At 38.2% G+C, this 12,709-nt stretch overlaps 1 protein-coding gene across 1 annotated transcript in view; it reads left to right on the top strand.

Moving 5' to 3' along the window:
- Positions 1–12,382, top strand: part of CDC40 (cell division cycle 40) — a 36,741-nt gene extending 24,359 nt beyond the window's left edge. The window contains exons 8-15 of the mRNA XM_050972724.1: positions 784–858; positions 1,433–1,478; positions 2,820–2,921; positions 4,136–4,251; positions 4,335–4,468; positions 9,012–9,088; positions 10,508–10,652; positions 11,401–12,382. Coding sequence (XP_050828681.1) covers positions 784–858; positions 1,433–1,478; positions 2,820–2,921; positions 4,136–4,251; positions 4,335–4,468; positions 9,012–9,088; positions 10,508–10,652; positions 11,401–11,578 — 873 coding nt within the window. The 3' untranslated portion in view covers positions 11,579–12,382. The remainder of the gene's footprint in view (positions 1–783; positions 859–1,432; positions 1,479–2,819; positions 2,922–4,135; positions 4,252–4,334; positions 4,469–9,011; positions 9,089–10,507; positions 10,653–11,400) is intronic.
- The last annotated feature ends 327 nt before the right edge of the window (positions 12,383–12,709 follow it).

Here is a 12,709-nt window from a genome sequence, read left to right as displayed (position 1 = left end):
CCCAAAGCTCTAGTCCCTCCTCTGCCTATTATCCTGTTACAACAGACTGATGTGTAAAATGGCTTTTTCCTTCCAACAAGGTGAATAATGATATCGATGAGAGAGGCAAAAGAAAAGTGGACTGACAAATTTAGAAAAGCTGGGGGATATAAGTAGACAATATTAGGGAGGATAAAGTACCCAGCTCCAACCAGAGGTGGGAGGGAGGAACTGGATGGCATATGAATAGAGTAATCAACATGAAATGGAAAAGGGGGACATTAAAACCATGAGTACTTGGGGGTTCATGGACTTCCCAGAAAGGAGTAGCTAGAATACAGACAGCTGTGAAGATGCTGTGCCCAGGAAATCTGAGCTCAGTGGGTAGAAGGCATTGGTACTGTATGTAAGAAATTGAGCTGGTCAAAAGTTTTTTCCTTTTTTTTTTTTTTTTTTTTTTTTTAAATTCTGTACTTATCCCATCTAAAAAGGCTCGTGTATGCAGAGGCAGTTCCTTTAACCCCCATTTTGTATTTATTTGCTGTGTTTGCCACAGTAATGGTGTGGATGTTGAAGGAGGTTATATATACAGCCATTAAAGTGAAACAACTGTTTCCAATAGCATTTGTTCAAAGTACATCACTGTTTCTAAAATGGAATGTAGGCAGGTTATTTCTTTTCAAGGTACAGTATCTGTATATTTAATGAAGATAAGCTTTAGCTTTTTGCTCAGAAAACAGGGCAAATGAACTGAAGAAACTTCTAGATTATCCGCTTACTGTTAACTTATGTTCTTATTTACAGGGTGTCAGTGCAGTCAGATTATTTCCTTTGTCTGGGCATATAATGTTGTCTTGCTCTATGGATTGCAAAATTAAGGTGAGTTATTTTTCTGTTTTCATGAATACATTTATACCATCCTGGAATACAGACAGTGCATTTTAGGATACATAAACATTTGGTACTTCAACCAAATACCTTTTGTCTGTTAGAGCAGTGTGAGTTGTTTTTTAATAGCATTTAGAAGGTCACAAGTTTCTCACGTTATTGCCTTTGTTGTTATATTAATTCATTTTCTGTGAAGCCTAGTTTTACAACTAACATTAGTTCTCTGCTGAAATCTTTTACTGAAGGGTTTATGGTGTGAACTAATCTCACTTCAGTCCAGCATATATCAACAGAAAGCTGATGTTTTGGGGTTTTTTTTTAGTAGCAAAACCTTAAGTCATTTAAGTTGGAATATGGTATGGGAGTTTTAGTTATTCTAAGGGGATTTTGCTGACAGGAAGGTGACAGCATTCTAGTGAATTTCTAGATAGATTGTGATTAATCAGTACATGGTAAATGTTTGTAATTAATTTCTTAAAAGATGTTTGACATACGTTTGTACTTAATTTCATCATCATTATTGTTTAACAATTGACATATTTCCTCCACATCATTTTTTTCCTAGCTATGGGAAGTATATGGTGATCGAAGATGTCTGCGAACATTTATTGGTAATAGTCTTTTTTTAAACTCATTTATGTCTAGAACAACTTCCTGGAAGAATATGATTTAGGTTAGCTTATTAATTTGTCATAGAGAGGACTTGTGTGCATCCAAGGTCATGGTTGTTTGGAATGATCTTGTCAGTAAGAACTGAAAAAGGTGCAAGTTTTGTTAAGAACTTTGTCATTATTCCAAGCAATTTAATGTTGATGTGTAACACCTTACAACCCTTGAAACAAAATATTAGTGTCCTACAGTCATGAATACTTTATGCAAGACTTCTTTTCAAAGGCAAAATTTTGACATGAAGTTGCCCCATCTTCATGTTGAAAGCAGCAACCCTCTGTATTTAACTGGTGAGGGTGTCTCATGGTCTGATCCCTTCTTAAATAGGTCATTCCATCTGTGCTGAGTTTCTAGTGCAAAAGCATGGGAAATCTTTTTTAGGTTCAGGTGCAGTCTTTGTTCATGTAACAGGTGCTTTTCAAAGCAGATAACTGAGAGAGAGAAATACAAACTTCTTAGCAACCTTGAATGCAGAACAAAAGTAGCTGATTCTCCTATTGAAATAGGAATATTTCTAGAACACTGAGTGAATATATGTTGAGTAACAAGAAAGAAGTCTTTTTTCACCTATTATTTCTGATGACAGCAGTGTGGCAAAGATGATGGCTCAAAAAATGCTCTCTCTCAATAGACTGCTCTTTTTGAACAGTGTGACTGTTTTTCTCAAAAGGTTCTTATTATCAACCAGATTTGCCTACCATTTTGCTATATTTCAATTACTGTGTCAATATTTAAACTAAAATGAACTTCAAGTCTGATGTGGTGGTCACATAAAAGTATTGAGGCTGAAGGATAGCAAGATTACCATCAGATGAAAGCATTCTTAATTTTGTGATCTAATATTTCCCATATTTTGTACCTGCTTACTAATTTTAAGTGTTTCTCTATTATATGAGTCTCATGTAGTGTTTGTCTCTCCTCTTTTTCATTAGATGTTGCCATTTATTAGAGTATTTTAATTTCTTTTGAAGTTCTGCTTGTTTATTAATTTATATAAGTTTATACTTGTTTATCAAGTTGGTTTTGTGCAGTGCTTTTGTTTCCCTCTCCAGTGTTTTAGAGGTGCGAGGGTGCTATGGGGTTTTATTCTCACTGTTCTTTAGGAGTTACTTTTTCTTTCTCACTTGAATTATTCTTTACTAGTTCTCATGAAGAATTTCACTGAGTGGTTTTCTTCTGCTCTTTGCACTTAACTTGAGTAATATAGGTTGGGGTTTTTTTAAAAATTAATTCTAAGTATGAATGGATGAAAGTCTACCATTGCTTTTTTTTCTGTTTTGTAGGACACAGTAAAGCTGTTCGAGACATCTGTTTTAACAATGCAGGCACTCAGTTCCTTAGTGCTGCATATGACCGCTATCTCAAACTCTGGGACACTGAAACAGGTAGGCTTCTGTTTGTAGGTGCTGTTATTTGGCACTGGTTTTAATTAATAGTGACTACAAAGACACCTCAGCATTCAGGTTGTTTCCAGTTGTCCTTCATATTGTCTTGTAGTTCACTGTTTAGGCTTTCATTGCAGGATAGTTAGTTTTTTTTTCACATATGTGTTGTTGTTATCTGCAGTGGTGCAACTGATACTACCTGTATTTCATATAGCTTTTTGTTCGAGAAGTTTGATAGTTACTTGTAATGCTAGAACAATTTTTAGCAAAAAAGACATTTTGTCAAATCACTTAATTGCATGGTTACATTTACAGGCATAAAATTACTCTTTACACCTAAATATGCTTAATTTAAAAAAATTATCTCATTTGGTCTTTTGCTTAACCTTAAGAGCACTCCAAATAAGAAAAGGTATAGAGAGTTGAAGGGTAGGTCTGATGCTCTCAAGCCTGGGAGATGCTCTGTAACATTCTTCTACAAATAGTTTGTTAAGTTAAAAAAAATACAGGATAGATTTTGTTAGTATTCTTTTAAACCTGGTTCTCTTCCTAAGATAGAAAGTTCCCATGTTTGAATAAGTTGTTAGCTTTCTGGGTTAGCAGTGTCACTAATCTTACACAGGTGATAGCCAGAAAGATGTAAGTCTAATTCTCCAGTGTTGAGTCTAACTCAGTTCTTTAGACAGAGCTTTTGGATTAACACGTCTCCTGTAAGTTACAGATAAGGAGTTACCATGGTATTTGTGGCTGAAGCTAAGAGGGGAGGACAGGGCTTTATTTTGCAGTTTGATTACTCTTAACCTTTTCTGAGGTTAGTCTTTAGTTCTTGTCCAAATTTGTATGTCTTGTTGAGAAGACCTCTGATCCTAAGGAGGTATGTTTTGCAAAGACAGTGGTTAGCTTGTGATATCCTGAACCTGTCCTTATGTTCTTGTTATGTCCTGGTGGCATAGAGGGTGCCAAGCAGTTGTATTGTTTGGGAAGCTGTAGCAAACTTACAGAGCAGTTTGTGTGTGTGCGTGTTTATGCAGGTGCATGCATACAAAGATGGTATAATCAGAAAGCAAGGCAAATTCTGCCCTCTAATTCTCTCAAGGACATTAAAAGAAATGTTGTCTGCTCTTAGTAAAGTGCTTTTTTTCCATATCTGCAAACAACCAATCAGCCCATAGCACTTCCAACCTGATACACTATAAATGGGTTTTCTGTTGCAGGGCAATGTATTTCAAGATTCACCAACAGGAAGGTTCCTTATTGTGTCAAGTTCAATCCTGATGAAGATAAACAGAATCTCTTTGTTGCAGGGATGTCAGATAAGAAAATTGTACAGGTATGTCTACTCAATATTTATTTCTCTAAAAGTACTGGTATTTAGTAAAAACCAGGTTCTTATTCTGACTTTTTAAATTGTAGTGGGATATTCGAAGTGGTGAGATTGTGCAGGAATACGATAGGCATTTGGGAGCTGTCAACACCATTGTGTTTGTGGATGAAAATAGAAGGTTTGTGAGTACATCTGATGACAAGAGTTTAAGAGTCTGGGAATGGTAAGTCTAAAATTTTGAATTTTACCTCAAAAATTTTACCTCAAAGTATATTGTGAACAAGCTGAGAAGAGAGTTCATTTTTAGAAGTACACATAGCACATGGGCCACTGGGCTGTACTGAGTTCTAGCTAGCTCAGGAAAAGCTTCAAAACCCTGTTCTGACTTAATGCTTGAGACACTTCATTGATTTCCTCTTCTCTAAAGAAAAGGCTGATAAGACAGCCCTATCAGCCTGAAGCACACTGCACTCTGTTAGTGGTCTCTACTCTCCCCCTTTCCCCAAGGGTGTATTTGTCTTTAAATTAACTCTTAAAGCAATGTCTGCTCTATTACAATTGCTGTGTTGGTTTGAATGCTTTGAACTTGGATGTCCATAGTATTATATGATACTTGGCCCATGTTTGAAGTAACTAGTTTAGTGTAGCTTCATTCTGGTTTTCTGTTAGTCTAGCTTTTTGGCAATAATTGGTACACACAGTATGAATACAACAGATGACAGAAAAGGGAGAATCTGTCTGAGAAAAAGTAATACAAAATAATTAATATGGCTTCCAGTTTTTAACATTTAACCTGCAGAGAAAACAGATCACTCCTATCTGAAATTTTTTTCACAAAGTTCTAGGTACTAAGATCTTGAACTTAGAACTTCTGAGATTTCTTTAGGATTTGAGAATTTATTTTTGAAATAATCTGTCCCATATCTTAGGGTATTCATTTCCTTTTGCTGTTCACGCATGCAAAGCTGTTGCATAATGCAGAATCTAGTTCAACAGTTCTGTGACTAATCAGTTTCTTCCTAGCAGCTTGCTTTTTTTTTTTTTTTTTTTCTGTGGCCTAGACAAGAGACTCCAATCTGTGGTATTGGAATGTTACCCAAGCAGCCAGCTAAATCCTCAGCTTGTCTGTGATCGTCTGCAACCATTGCCAGTAGCAGTGGGAATGACCAAAGTCTGGGAACCCAGGCTTAGGCTAGACATAAAATGCTGTCACCATATGCTGCTCCAAGAAAGCCTCTGTTCAGTACTTCATAAGTAGACCCATGGATTTACTGAGCTCCTTAAAGAAAAATCTTTACAATACCATGTCTGCTAAGGAATGTCTCCTCTTTGTTGAGTGGGAGGATGATCTCGCTTGCACAAATCTGTTATTTCCTTGAGGTTGGATTGCCCTTGTTTTATGAGCTTTGTGTGATGGCTGAAGTAAATAGTGACGTGGGTGGATTTAGTCAGTCTGTGGAGAAAAGCAGGAAAGGCAAAAAGGTTCTGGCATGGGAACATCGCAACCTGATTGTTCCAGGAGCAGAAGTTTTTTTCTTCTGAGGAAAAAAACATTTAATAGTGTTTTGTACACTGAAGAAAGAGCTCCCTTGTTGAAATGATAGGAAACTCGACTCTATGCAATATTCTGTAATGCAATTGTTGGGAAATACTTTGGTTTTATAAAGAGCAAATGTAATGCCATCTCCCTGGGCATGACTTAAAACCTATCATGATATATGCTAATTGGTCTGTAAGCATATTTCTATCATTTCAAGATCCGTATTTTAAAAATGCCTTAAAACTAAGTTAATACGTTCATTATGGAAGATTTTGGAGCTCAAAAACTTCCATGGCAAATTATTTCCCAATTCCTATTTTCCTAAGTTGGCAAGAGAAATTATTTGCTACTTAGCGGTAATCTGGTTGCTGCACCTTTTGCCACTTTTCTTCAGTATGTTCTTCAGCACAATGTTTCTTCAGTATCCTACAGAAAAAAAGTGGAAGTAATTATGACCTGAGTGTGGCCTTAAAAGCTAGTAATTAGAAGTTGGTCTAATTGCTTCATTTCAGTTGTCTAGAGGAATTCTGTAGTGTTTTGTAAACACTTTGACTTGGCTAGAGATGGGTAATGGGATGGCATGTCTGACTTTACAGTGAGGAACTCCCGAGAACTTAAATCTCCTTTCCCAAGAATCCATCCCGTGCAAAGATTTCATGGGGCTGTACATAGAATTGCAGTTGGTTTGTTGCTGAAAGTTCAGCCTTCAAGAATAATACAGACCCTTGTAGATGACGTAGTTTATTTAGGCATTTTAATGGAAATATTGAAAATTTGCCTGCTTTTGCATTTCATGTGATTGAGATATTAAAGTTGGTATGGGTATCGTATATTGTGTTCTCTCTTCTAAAAATGCAAAATATTATTTTGTCTTTGCTTTGTATGCATCTAATCCTGCTTGGGTAAGCACTGAAATGATGTGAGCATTTAACTTTGCAGGCTGTTACTTCCTTTTACCTCCGAGTCAGGCAGCAAAGCAAGAACTGTGCTATGGCAATTTAGTTACTATGCTGACAGGCTTTGGAGGCTTGTCATCTCTGTAAATCTGTGCCCCTTCGTGGGTCTTTTCACCCATGGCTCCTGGTAGAGATAATGCAGTCTCCTGAGGGATGTCTTCACTATGTGTAGGTCCCAAAGCTGGATTGGGTTGTACTGAGGGTTTGGGTTGGCTTGATTCTTTTCCTTCTTTTGTTAAAAAGATTTTTCTGTCTCTTGCCTGGGGAAGAAGTTGTATCAAAACCCCAGAGTAAAACACTTCTAAATCTTGGCTAGCAGATAGAATTTCTGATACTTAAAACTTGTCAGCCTTTGAAATGCTATGAAGCGGGGAAAGGACTTTAAGATATTTAAATTTTAAATATTTGTCACAAAAAACAAATATGTCACATGAGTTTTGAGGTTGGGCAACCATGATAGCATCTATGTTGGTAGTTTTTTTAAGGGAGCAGCCTGACATTACTTATTTAGCAGTTTGTCTGGAAGCAAATGTGAAATACAAATGCATCTCTTTATTCTGCCTATTAATTTAATGCAGCATATCCTGCTGCTGTCCTAAGTGTGCCTGGTAGGTATCAACATAAAGCAGAGCTGTTGTGAATAAATTCTAGCAGGTGAGCCTGCCTTCATTTGTAAAAGGAGAAGCAAAACAACAGATGCTGCATTTAAATTTCTGACTGCAGAACAATTCAGTATTGGAGATGCATCTTCTGTGATGAGACTTTATTGGGGCTACCAGTGGGATTGGTTTTATCAGAGGGTTGTTGGTCTGCAGGAGTGTTGGATGGTGGGAGAGGATCAGTGCCTGGCCTTGCTGCAGCAATAACCTTGTGTCCTGTTGCAAGTGGAGCTGGAGATGGTTTGGGTAGGGTGTGGGACAGGGGCTGCACTTCCTGTGCTGTTGTGTTGATCAGCCTCAGAGATGGTGTGGAATCTTCACAGATTTGCTGCCCAATGGCCATCTTAGGTGTACCTGTTTTAGAAGCTGGTTATCCCTGGCCTAAAGTGCATGCTTTTATCCATGGAGTTTATTAAGTGGGTTGCCCTTCTTATTCTGAGGAGTAAATGATTTTAACTCACAGGAGTGTTTGTGTCACTTCCTGACAACAGAGCAGCTTCTCACCCTGCTGCCCCTGTGTGTGTTGCTTAACTGGAGATGATGGGAAATAACTTCCTCCACAATAAAGCAGGACAATAATTACCTTGCTAATGCCGACCGTATTGCCATCCAACAAGGCTCGGGCAGCTGGGACAAGGCAGCCACCCACACTCCCCAAGTGTCCCAGCAGCCCTTCTGCTCTGTGAATTAGACAATGAAGTCATAAACATCCCCTTTGTATTAATTACTGTTGCTACAGAACATTTTGCATGTGCTTTCTGCAGAATACATTAATCAAATCTATTTTCTGCTGGAGGTTTCTTTTGCTTAATGAGAAAGCCATGTACATGCCTTCCCTTTTTTCCAGTCTTCCAGTGCAGGGTATGAGGAATACTATGAATATGCACAAACCATTAGTAATTCAATTTATCTAGTCAAAACCAAAGGGCAGTTCTGTGGAATAAGGATTAGACTGTCCTTGTTTTTACCCTAGGCCTTTGAACAGGACAGTGTATGTTAAGAACATGCACTGGCACAGTCTTTATGCAATTGAGCTGGAAGTACAGTGTTCAGTTCAGCTGTGAATATTTGGAGTTGGTTGATGTCCGAGCTGGGGAGGTCAGGAGGAAAAGGGCATGTCAAAGAGATGAGAGAGAGAATCCCTTTTTATTTTCCTTAAAAAAATGTTTAAAAAATAAGAATTTTAAAAAGGCAGAAATAGCTGAGCTTAAACAAAACTCAAGTCAATAAGATGTTCCTGTAAGATCCATGCATATGTCAGTGTTTTCTTGCTATCTAAATAGGAACTTTGTAAGAGCTGCAGTTATACTGGAGGCAGTAAAGTAACTTTGTGTTACAGTTTTGCTCTTAACAATTAGAATTTTGACTCTTAATTGACTCTGGCTCATTTGATTGGGGTAAATTCACACTCTCAGAGGTTATGCTTTAGATGGCTCTGCATCTGGAGCTCTAGGGTAGACATTCGTAATATTTTTGAGTTTTTGCATATTCTTCCTTTGGATGCCACCATACATTCTCCATGGTTCAGTTGCCACGTAAATCAGCTGACTTGAAGCAGCTCTTTGGAACATCTCCATGTCTTCATAAAACACATACTTCTTCCTTTTGCAGGGACATTCCTGTAGACTTCAAGTACATAGCTGAGCCAAGTATGCATTCCATGCCAGCCGTGACTCTGTCTCCAAATGGTAGGTTAACACTTTACTGCCTTCTTAGACCTAATTTACATAGGCACCTCTTACTGATTATTATCTCTGTGATGTTGCCGTGTTGCATCCTTCTTTCACCCCAGACAAACCCCTCCCCACTCACTCTGTGCACTAATTCCAAGATTGGGTTGGATCGTGTTTTGATTTAAAATTCTAAAGAACAACTATGTCAAAATGAGGGTTTATATCAGGGTAACTGTGTCAGTTTAAAATTAGGCCTTCATCCAGACGAGGCAAAAGGAACTCTCCACAGAGCCACCATGTGCTCTTTGCTGTATTTAAAATATTAAGAGTAACTATGGAGGGAACTGGCAATGGTGGCAGAGTGTTAAGCAAGTTCAGCAGTCCTTGTGGTGCCACAGTTCAAGTAGAAACTCATGTTGTACATAATCCTGTTCCCTTCTGTTATGAATGTAGTCCAAAAATTCTTGCATAAGAGAAATCCCAAATTACCTCAGTGTTTCCGTATGCGAATGTTGCACTGGTGTTTATGTTCTTCAATTAGAATCAAGCTGAAGAAGGATAGTTGTTTAGTGCCTCAAGTAATCAGTGAAAATCCTTCTAACAAGGCAAAATTCCTGTTATATGTTTTGGCCAAATTTAAATAGCTTTAGTGTCACCGTTATTACAGTGTTGCCAGACTTGCTGTTAACAATCCCATTAGGCTGAGTAGGGGCTGATCAACTTGTTGCACAGCCAATGTTATGTTGTCACTGCATAAAACACTTTAAAGGCAGTGCTAATATGCAGAGTTGGGGACAGCAGTCTCTGTTCTGGGTGTTCTGTAGCACGTCATCATCTCTGGATTCTCAGGCAGGAGTTAATGCACTGCCAAGATGCAAAATGAGATGAAGTTATGATTAGAAAAGTCTCAATTTTTCTTTCACTGAAATATCTTTATTAATTGTATTCTATTAAGGCAGAGAATACTACATAGCTGCAAACTCCTTACCTTTGACCTATTTTCCCATAAAGAAGAGAGGGGGTGATTTCCTTAGAGTATCCACAAAACAGGTGATCAAGTAGAGTGCATCTAGATGGATTTTTTTCCCTTCACTGAGTTATGTGATTATGTGCACCAGCAGGATTACACGGTATCTTAAAAACTTCACAGGAAGCCAGTGGGGTTGATGCAGCACATAGCTGGAGCAGTCAGAGCTTTAGTAGAGTCCTGAGTGCATTTTGTAGGAATAGGCATCCCAAAGCCTGTCAAATGTAAGGTTTCAACTCTTGGCAGGCAGAAATAATATCAACTGTTTCCTAAATCCCTGCTACATAATGAAAATCCGGATTCAGATAATGCAAGAAAAAATGTCAAAAATCTCTAAAACCATCCCAGTTAGGTCTGTTTCTTCAGATGCAGCACCCTGACACCACCTTTGGTTTTTGCATTTATAGGGAAATGGTTGGCTTGCCAGTCAATGGATAACCAAATCTTGATTTTTGGAGCTCAGAACAGATTCAGATTAAACAAAAAGAAAATTTTCAAAGGTCACATGGTAGCTGGCTACGCTTGTCAAGTGGATTTTTCACCTGATATGAGGTAAGTTTTTGTGGGAATGAACTTCATCTTATAGTTTGCAAATATGGACACTAAATTTTCTTTTGAATCCCCTGCAGCATTCATGAAGGCACAGTCCTGTTAGCTCAGCATCAGGCAGAGCTCCCTTGCCAAGCAGCAGAACAGAAAGTTTACTTTAGCATCTGATAGGACTAAGAGAGGCTTCCACATCCAACTCCCATCTTTTTGCACGTGGTGTGCAGTGCAGGGTCTGTTCCCACAGTGTGCACTTGTCTAGAGGATCTGGGATTTGAACTCACCCAGTTTACCCAGTTTGTAGGTCTGGTGTGGCTGTTCTCATTTACTGTTCAGAGAATCATCTCTTTCTTCCTGTTTGCTTAGTAATATGCCCATACATTTAGTACTGTATGTACATAAGATACAAGTTACTATAAAAACTGGGGAATAACCTCAGCAAACCTGGAGGAAAAAGTGTCTATAATTTTAGAGAAACTTGTGGCACTTTCTCTTGGGTTCCAGCAACACCGTGCAGGGTAGAATCACACTGCTTAGCACATTAACCTCACAGTTGATGAATCACCTTCTGCAGGACTTGTGTGCTCTTAGAGCACAGCCTGAAAGCTAATTCCTTGGTAGGAATGTTTGCAGGCTGTGTCAGATGGAAAGCTCCCTGGAGGAAGCTCTTTACTGTTGCTCAGTTGCTGCTTGTGATAGCATGCAAGGAGTCTGCACACATGCTACAACTTTTGTTTTATTCCTGTTAATACAGCTATGTGATATCTGGAGATGCAGATGGGAAACTGAACATCTGGGACTGGAAGACAACAAAACTCTACAGCAGGTTAAAAGCACATGACAAAGTCTGTATCGGTGCAGTGTGGCATCCACACGAAACATCCAAAGTCATCACGTGCGGCTGGGATGGTCTGATTAAACTCTGGGACTAGAGAGGGTGCTACAGAGACCAAAAGATGCAAGCCCTGCATACATCTGAGGTTAGGGTGCATTCTGCTGTGAGGATGGGTAGACATTGTAATACTGCAGTTCTCAGCTTTCTGTATATATGCACTAAACACCAGGAAATTCAGAAGACTCAAGTGAAAGGATATAGTTCTAAATATGGCATCTGGGAATGAGAAGCTAAGCTGAGGTCATCTGAAGCATGCAGAATCATGTGCCAGTTTGTCTTGCCTCTGCTCGTGCAAAACACTCTTGTAAAATAATATCATTTTAAGAAAAACTATTTTTGTGGTTCTGGCTGTCGGAGAGTTTAAAGAGAAAACCAGCAATTGTGTAACTTTCTTCCTAAGAAGAAATCTTTGGTACCTACTGCAATAGAGCTGGAAAAGAAAAGCACAAATCCACTTGCTGAGATTTGCTAGTTCACACTAGAAATGAAGAATTAATTGGAAGCTAGCAGTTGTCAGATGAACTCTATCAACTGAAGATGCCATTCATAGTCTTAGTTTCTGTCTGTAGAATCATGAGGCTACTCACTTTCACTTTTGCAAGTAGTCTTCATTTTCAGGGTTTTCCTCTTAATGGTTGTGTGCTGTGTTGTTATTTTGTTTTCCCATATGCTATTCTGTTCCAATAAGCATGACATATTAAAAAAAAAAGTGAATGTCTCTTTTTCTGTTTGGAATAGTTTGTATTATAAGCCCTGTGAAGTTTTTGACAATTTAATGTATGTACATGTCACACCTTTTCTCTTTAAAGAACTTATTTTTAATAAATCTTTTTTATAAAAACTCTGCTTATCTTTATTCAATTTTTTTGTCTTGCAGTGTCCATATAAAATATTTCCTACCATTTGGTATTTTAATGTGCAGTTTTATCAGTGTTCAGATAAATTCATTCTCTGGCAGTATTCATTTAAAACTAAGTCAGGTTGGCAGCAGGAGAAAAATAACCCGTTTGACTCCCTGTCTGCTCTTTTTTTTGGGCACATAAAAATAAATGCTTGTACCAAATTTTATCCCATTGATCAGTCTTTGATTACAGTTTTGACTTATACTATATTGTTTACTGTAATTCCAGTTACTGCTCAACCATTAGAAAGGCTAGCAAAGGAGCCT

The sequence above is a fragment of the Serinus canaria genome, chromosome 3 (assembly GCF_022539315.1).
Source record: "Serinus canaria isolate serCan28SL12 chromosome 3, serCan2020, whole genome shotgun sequence".
In the NCBI taxonomy this organism is placed as follows: domain Eukaryota; kingdom Metazoa; phylum Chordata; class Aves; order Passeriformes; family Fringillidae; genus Serinus; species Serinus canaria.
Note: the sequence above shows the minus strand (reverse complement) of the source record. Positions and strands in the feature narration are given on the sequence as shown.